Below are 7,931 nucleotides of genomic sequence, written 5' to 3'. Positions count from 1 at the left end.
TCTCAAATCTTTTTCTATGTTTCCTATATAACTAGAGCTGGCATGTTTTTAATTTAATTATTTGCCTTGAGTCTTCTTTAAACATTTCACTGTGCTCCAGTAGTCGAACCTAACCCTATTCTAGTCCATATATTATCTCACATTCTCATATTGTTGCATTTATTGATGATCCCTTATAGGTGTTACATTTACAACAGACAGTTTGATCGTTTGATGGATTTCTTTTCAGTTTTATCAAATTAGCCAATGGGCCCAATGAGGAGGGGGCCTTGGCTCTCAGCCCACCCTCATACAACCTACAACTGTTTTTTGACCATTGGCCAATGAGTCCACCATAAACAAGGTTATTCGGCCCAACAGACTTGTCGGGCCATGACATGATTGATTGATTGATTGATTGATTGATTGATTGATTGATTCATTCATTCATTCATTCATTCATTGATTCATTGATTCATTGATTCATTGATTCATTGACAGACAGCATCAACGGATGGCCAGTCCAGCTCTCCTAAAGAAAGGAACAGAAGAAAATGACTTGTCATGTTTTGGTTCCTCTGTGCAGCAGCTCTGTCTGCTTCACAAATGTTCCTCTTGTTGATATTTAATGTGAAGTTTTGTCTATAATTCAGAATATTTATTGCTTCCTTCTGTCCCAACAGCAGAGGAGATTCCAACTTTTGTCCTCCAATAGGAAAGTCAGATTTGTTCCAACGGTCTATACTTAAGAGGAGAGAGAGCCAATCAGATGGTTCGGTTTGTTTCAACTTCTAGATTCCAACTTGTTGTCGTCCAATAGGAGAGCTGCATGTGTTGTGAAAGCAGCAGCTTTGTATTAAAAAGAAAACACATGATACAAACTGTCTATTTCCTGCTGTAACTGTAAACAGCATGTTCAGCAGCAGTTAGTTTCATTTAAATATTTGTTACCAGAATCATTCAGAATGATTACAGGCTTGTTTAACAATAAATTGTTTCAAGAAGAGCAGAAATGTTCGATTGTGATGTGTGAATTTTAAAAATATACTGTAATTACTTTTTCTGTGACCCTCTGATTTTCAGACTGACCTTGAAAGCATCACAGACCAAAAAACTATGAAATAAATACTTTAATATCGTTGACATACAGAAATACACGGACACACAGAAATCACGTCCACAGAACACACGCTTTCATGTGCTGTCAGAAATATCACAACTATATAAAAAGGCAGTGAAAGGACAGAAAAACAGTCGTTTATAAAATGAAAACTACAACTCACGTTTTCACTTAGTTTACAAGAAGCCCTTGAAGGCAGCGTTTAAACACACAAACACATCAAACCTGTCTGCCGCCGCATTCTTCCATTAATGAGTCTTTAAACTGTCTTTAGACACGTCTATATAGTAAACACTTCATAATTTTACTCAGAGGCCTCAAGAGGATGGTGGGAAATGCAGTTCACAGAAAATCATACAAATATATAAACACACACATACAGAGTTCAGCAGGTATTAAATGGCAGTGTGTTGGACTGGTCTGGTCCGGTTCAGGGTGTGTAAGTCCAATTTGGTCCGGTTCAGGGTGTGTAGGTCCAATTTGGTCCGGTTCAGGGTGTGTTGGTCTGGTTTGGCCTGGTTCAGAGTGTGTAGGTCCGGTTTAACCGGTTCAGGGTGTGTGGGTACAATTTGGTCCGGTTCAGGGTGTGTTGGTCTGATTTGGTCCAGTTCAGGGTGTGTGGGACCGATTTGGTCCAGTTCAAGGTATGTGGGACCGATTTGGTCCGGTGTAGGATGTGTTGCTTTGGTTTGGCCTGATTCAGGGTGTGTAGGTCCAGCGTGGTCCGGTTCAGGGTGTGTAGGTCTGGTTTGATCTAGTTCAGAGTGTGTAGGTCCACTTTGGTCCGGTGCAGGGTGTGTTGGCCCAGTTTGGTCCAGTTCAGGGTGTGTTGGTCCGGTTCAGGGTATATAAGTCCAGTTTGGTCCAGTTCAGGGTGTGTAGGTCTGGTTTCATCTGGTTCAGGGTGTGTTGGCCCAGTCTGGTCCAGTTCAGGGTGTGTTGGTCCAGTTCAGGGTGTGTAGTCCAGTTTGGTCCAGTTCAGGGTGTGATTCTGTGGTACCGTCAGTCTCTGGTCTCGGTCCAGGAGGTGACCCAGTGTTTGGCTGACCTCCTGGTTCTGGATGAGGGAGTGTGGTCTTGGATCAGGAAACCATCGGCGTCGGTGTGCTGCTCATCTTTACCCAGAATCCTCCCCTGGTGGAGTGCTGCAGCCCGCCATGCCCGCCGACGCACGAAGAAACCACACTGATCAGAACACAGAAAAAGGAAGTGTCTGGAATCAGTAAATGAAATCAGTAAATCAGTGAAGTGATCGGAAACACAGTGTCAATCAATCTCAATAAAGAAAATTATTAATTATCAGCTGTTAGTGACGGGCTGATTGATCAGAAGCAGGAAGAGGCCCCACCCCCTCTGACTGACAGCTGAGAAGGGAAAAACAGTCGGTAAGGCTCAGAAACAGTCGGAGTCATCTTACACAATCAGAACAAGTCGATAAACAGTCAGAAAGAGTTGATAAACAGCCAGAAAGAGTCGATAAACAGCCAGAAAGAGTCAATAAACAGTCTGTAACAGTCAGTCAGCAGCCAGTCCTTACAGCAGGGCTCTCTGGCAGCCCTGTGCCCGGCCTCAGAGCTTCTGGTCCAGCCCCTTATTCTCAGACGGCTGGCTCTTCATGTGGGCTTTCTGGGTCTTTGCCTGGTACATCTCTCTGGTGCTGGCTCGCCTGAAGAAGCCACACTGAACAGCAGGGGGCGACACAACCGCACTTTACCAACCAGGACACATTAAAAACTCCCCTGAACTTTGAGCAGTGATGGATGTTTTCTGGTTTACCTTCCAGAGCAGCAGGCAGATCACAGCCAGCAGGAACACTCCAGCCAGGACAGACACTACAATGATCCACAGGGGGGCGCCTGAGTCCACCTGCTGCCTAGGGTCTGGATAAATGTAGACTTCAATCTACAGAAAGAACACAGGAAATCTGCATCATTTTCTAACCCAGGTTGTAAATAATCTGTTTGACTTTAGTGTGAAAAAATGTTGAGATTGTGTCTGTAATGACCCCTGTGGCCTCCGGAGGGCACTGGCAGCAGTTCAGTACCTCTGTGCTGTGAGGCTCCATGGTGATGGTTGGTTTGTCAGTCTGCAGCTTCAGTGTCGCTCTCCCTCGAACCAACACACTCCTCGCATCACTGAAGTCCTGAAGCACAAACAAAATCTGATTCAAATAAGCGTTTAAAGGTGGCCACTAGGGGGCAGCAGAGCAGAAACTCTGACACCACAGAGAGAGAGCAGCAGGAAGTGTGTTTGTGTCTCTGTGAGCTGTCGCTGGTCCACCACCTGTTCTACGCGTCTAGACAAGGAGCTGGAAGACTCATTCTGTGAGATCAAAGTGTTTGTACCTCCATCATGGTGGAGTTCCAGAGTCGAGCTCTGAGTGTCAGAATTGCTGAGTCGTTCATCTTGATCAGAGGACAGACGAACCTCACACAGTTAGCGCCGTGCATGCAGTCCTGCACACACACACACACACACACGCATTATATCCTTGTTAAACAGTCATAAAATATATTCTGTTCATGTTTTATGTTTAGAGATGACGGCTGCAGTGCATTGGTACCAAAGTGTAGGACTTCTCCTTCTGTCCCTGCAGGTGGAAGACAGGTAGAACCTTTTCTGTCTGCTCCTCCTTCTCCTCCTCCTGCTCCTCATCCTGCAGACTCCTCCTCCTCCTCCTGTTTTCAACCCTTGACAGCTGAACAACACAACATTTGATGTTTAAGTGTCTCTGTGAGAAACAGACCTTTGCACTAACCTTTATTCTGAAATGTGGCTTTTATTTTGAAAGGAGTTTGTTGCCGTAGTTACCAGCAGGTCGAGGGGGTTGACTACATTGCCGGGCGGAGTGCAGTGAGCTGCCGACGTGCCGCTCACCTGGATCTCCGACAAGTACAGCAGCCACTTCCCATTGGACGCCTCCATCGGCCAATCAAACTCCACCTGCAGGCTGCCCAGGTTACCCAGAGGCTTCCCCCTAATGAGCACCTGTCAGAGACACAGCTGGTCTGTTCACACCTGGTCTGATCACACCTGGTCTGTTCACACCTGGTCTGTTTACACCTGGTCTGTTCACACCTGGTCTGTTCACACCTGGTCTGTTAAGACCTGGTCTGTTAACACCTGGTCTGTTAACACCTGGTCTGTTCACACCTGGTCTGTTCACACCTGGTCTGTTACTCACCTGCAGGCTGAAGAGCAGCAGACTGCCGACATCCTCCGTCTGCTTCATTGCCGACTCACCGGTCACATGACCACTGAAGGAGGTGGGGCCTGGCGGATTGATCCTGTTAGAACAAAGACAGGTGAGGTCATTATGTCAGAGGGCATTAGGTCATCAGGTCATCGGGTTATAAGGTCATTAGGTCAGAGGTCAGTTCAGGTCTACTCTTCCCCTAACTCCATCCCATCACTGTGGTCCTGTCGCACACCGACTTCCAGTACATCATCACAACAAACAACACGTGAATCTGTCCAATCTCCATCGCCTCCTTCAGGCCTCTCATCCAATCACAAATCAACGTCACCTGAAACTGGCTTTGCTGAACACCCGCTCACTCAACAATAAAGGCCCCACCCTGAATGAATTCACAACAGACAATAACCTGGACTTCCTCTGCCTCACTGAAACCTGGCAAAAACCCATGGACTATTTTCCCTCAACCAAACCACACCCACAGGATATACCTACATGGACAAACCTCGTCACCTAAGTGCCATCTCACCCTCCATTCTCCTCATGGGCGATTTTAATTTCCACACTGACAACACAGACTGCAGACACGCCACAGAATTCCTGGAAAACCTTCAATGCTTCTACGACACACAGCACATCAGCTTGGATTTGGTTTGCTCCACCGGTCTCACTGTAAATCAGCTCTCCAGCTTCAACCTCAACATCTCAGATCACCTGTCAGTCACTATGGACATTGACACCCTCATCCCCATCCCAAAGGACAAGGGTACCAAATCATTCAGAAACCCAGTGACAACACATCAGACTCATTCACAGACGACAAGTGCAACTCCTTCCTGTCATTTTTTCAAACAAAAATTGACACCATCTACACCAACCTGCCCACCTCCTCTGCCCTCCCCAACTGCTCAACCACCACTCCTCAGCCCCCCCTAACCACTCAGCCTCTGTCTGGAGCTGGCTAACTTCATGGTTGGGATGAACACCTCCACCTGTATTCTGGATCCCATCCCATCCCACCTCATAAAGAACTGTCTCCCTGCCATTTCCCCACTCATCACTGCTATCATCAACTCCTCCCTCAGCTCTGGTTGCAGCCCGCCTTCACTCAAACTGCCTGCTGTCGCCCCCATCCTGAAGAAACCTGAACTAGACCCGGACATAATGGCAAACATTCATTAGGTCGTCAGGTCATCAGGTCAGAGGTCATTAGGTCGTCAGGTCATTAGGTGTCAAGTCATTAGGTCAGAGGTCATTAGGTCAGAGGTCATTAGGTCATCAGGCCTGCTGTTACTCACAGAGTGAGAGACGTCTGCAGAGAATACTCCACCAACAAGGAGACGGAGACAGGAGACAGATCCAACTGGTCGCTGAGCCTGAAGACACACGAGAGACACGACTCAGTACCTGTCCAACAACACACAGGTGTGTGTGTGTGTGTGTGTGTGTGTGTGTGTGTGTGTGTGTCCTACGTGGACAGCTGCAGAACAGAATGTATTTCTCTGGTGTCCAAACTGATCTCAGATGGCTGAAATATGATCAACACCTGAACCTGAAACACACAACGATACAGATCAGCAGGAGAACTGACAGGAGTACTGACAACAAAACTGACAGGAGTACTGACAGGAGAACTGACAGGAGAATTGACAGGAGTACTGACAGGAGAACTGCAGTAATGACAGGAGTATTGCAGTTGTAGCATATATTAAATGTACAGATTAAGGTATTAATAGTAGTAGTAGTAGTAGTAGTAGTAGTAGTAGTATTAGTAGTAGGCTAGATAAACAGAAGATATAAATTCGGCTCAGGAAGGAAATGGAGGACTGGAAACACCACACAGAGACCAGAATTGAGTTGCAAAAAGGGTACCATATATTAGAAACACAAATAAATATAACAGAAAATTACTGTAACAATAACTTACAGAAAATATATAATTGTATTTAAATAAAATAAATAACTCAACTATTTAAGTTGGATAAAGATAATTCACAGAAATTATAGAATTGTATTTCAAGTAAAATACATAACTCAACTACTTAAGTTGGATAAAGAACAAAAAAATAAATCAATGCAAGATTAACCCACAATTGTTGGACACCATAGGCTACGATCAGAATTTTGTACAACACATGTCATCATTCAACAATTAAATACATAAATTATGGCCCAGCATCCCCATCCCAAAGTTCACAAAAGTTCCACGTTGCCAGTAACGGAAGAGGAATGTGCGTGTGTGTGTTAAGGAGCAGAGGGGGGAATAGTGTGTGGAAGTGTGGGGTGCAAGGTTCTGGCTGACTCCAATGGAGCCTCCTACCCGGCCCGGCAGGAGTAGTGGGAACTGGGGGAATTGCTGGTGAACATTTCAGTCGAAGCTCTTGGGTAGCTCGCCATCACAATCATCTAATCACTTTCATCATCTCCATTGACACCTGGCCAGTTCAGTATGGACGGATTTCAACCCCAAAACCCCGCAGCGGACCCAGCGGCTGTCGGTAGTGATGGTCCGCTGACACTTGAAGCTCCGACACATGCGCGGTAGCTCATGAAGCAAACGTCCCGAAGCACTGTGCCGAGGCGTGGTTTGGTCACGTGACTCGTGACGTTCGAAGCAGCAAAGTGCTTCGAACGTCACCGAATCACCAACAGTGGAAGTGAACCGCTACCTCGCTGATCCTCCACTAGAAAGAACTTCAGAACTGCTCACATACTGGGCAAACCACAAAAATGTATATCCCAATCTTTTTCAAGTTGCTAAACATTTCTTATGCACCCCAGCCTCATCCGTGCCGTGTGAACAGGTTATTTCCAAGGCTGGGGAAATTGTATTGAAAAGAAGAAACCGCTTGAATTCCAAAACTGTGGAAAAACTGTTGTTTCTAAATAAAAATTCATAACAAGTTACACAAGCACAGTCACTGCCCTGTTTTTCAAGCACAATCTCTTTCCCCACCCACCCATGAACCTCTTTACCAATGAACCCCAAAACATTATTTGCCAAATTCCATAATATAATCTGTATTTGCACCAGCCCCATGTGAAAAGGGACCTCAGGCCGGATTCGAACCCGAGTCCGCCGCAGCATTCAACCTTAGAGGTACGCGCTCTACCGGTGTGAGCCACCGGGACGCCTTATAAAATATCATTGTTGTTGTATTCAGTCGTGTAGTTGAGAACAAATGCATGAACCAATCAATGACACGTCTCGATTGCACTTCATTTTATTGGCCACTAGATGTCCTACTGGAGCACTGTGTGTCATTGAAGCTTCGAGTAATGAACCATGTTTTGTATAAAGTGTCGAAGCTTCAACAAAGCCTCGATCAGCCATCACTAGCTGTCGGCTCCTGCAGCACAGACAGACCAGACGCGAGTGGCTCAATGCGAAGGGACCGGAAGCTACCGCAGCTTCCTCTAAAAATAAACTGCCGTGACTGGCGGCAACCCGTCACGTGAGCGATACGTCACTATCGCGGGAGTACAGGTAACACCGCGATATTAATGACGAAATTGAGAGGAAAGGAGAAAAAGCTGCTTTATGCACCTGGGTTACACAGTACTGACAGGAGTACTGACAGGAGAACTGCAGTACTGTTGGGAGTATTGCCGTACTGACAGGAGAACTGACAGGAG

The 7,931-nt window shown here is 46.2% G+C and overlaps 1 protein-coding gene across 1 annotated transcript in view; it reads right to left on the bottom strand.

Annotated features, from left to right (window-relative positions):
• Positions 1–1,094: 1,094 nt before the first annotated feature.
• The window catches only part of LOC131984133 (integrin alpha-3-like), a 22,407-nt gene continuing 15,570 nt past the window's right edge, over positions 1,095–7,931 (bottom strand). The window contains exons 19-27 of the mRNA XM_059349020.1: positions 5,768–5,847; positions 5,594–5,671; positions 4,284–4,386; positions 3,911–4,087; positions 3,663–3,797; positions 3,445–3,555; positions 3,144–3,242; positions 2,876–3,001; positions 1,095–2,284 (exon numbers count right to left, since the gene is read on the bottom strand). Coding sequence (XP_059205003.1) covers positions 2,102–2,284; positions 2,876–3,001; positions 3,144–3,242; positions 3,445–3,555; positions 3,663–3,797; positions 3,911–4,087; positions 4,284–4,386; positions 5,594–5,671; positions 5,768–5,847 — 1,092 coding nt within the window. The 3' untranslated portion in view covers positions 1,095–2,101. The remainder of the gene's footprint in view (positions 2,285–2,875; positions 3,002–3,143; positions 3,243–3,444; positions 3,556–3,662; positions 3,798–3,910; positions 4,088–4,283; positions 4,387–5,593; positions 5,672–5,767; positions 5,848–7,931) is intronic.

The sequence above is a fragment of the Centropristis striata genome, chromosome 13 (assembly GCF_030273125.1).
Source record: "Centropristis striata isolate RG_2023a ecotype Rhode Island chromosome 13, C.striata_1.0, whole genome shotgun sequence".
Classification (NCBI taxonomy): Eukaryota; Metazoa; Chordata; class Actinopteri; order Perciformes; family Serranidae; genus Centropristis; species Centropristis striata.
Note: the sequence above shows the minus strand (reverse complement) of the source record. Positions and strands in the feature narration are given on the sequence as shown.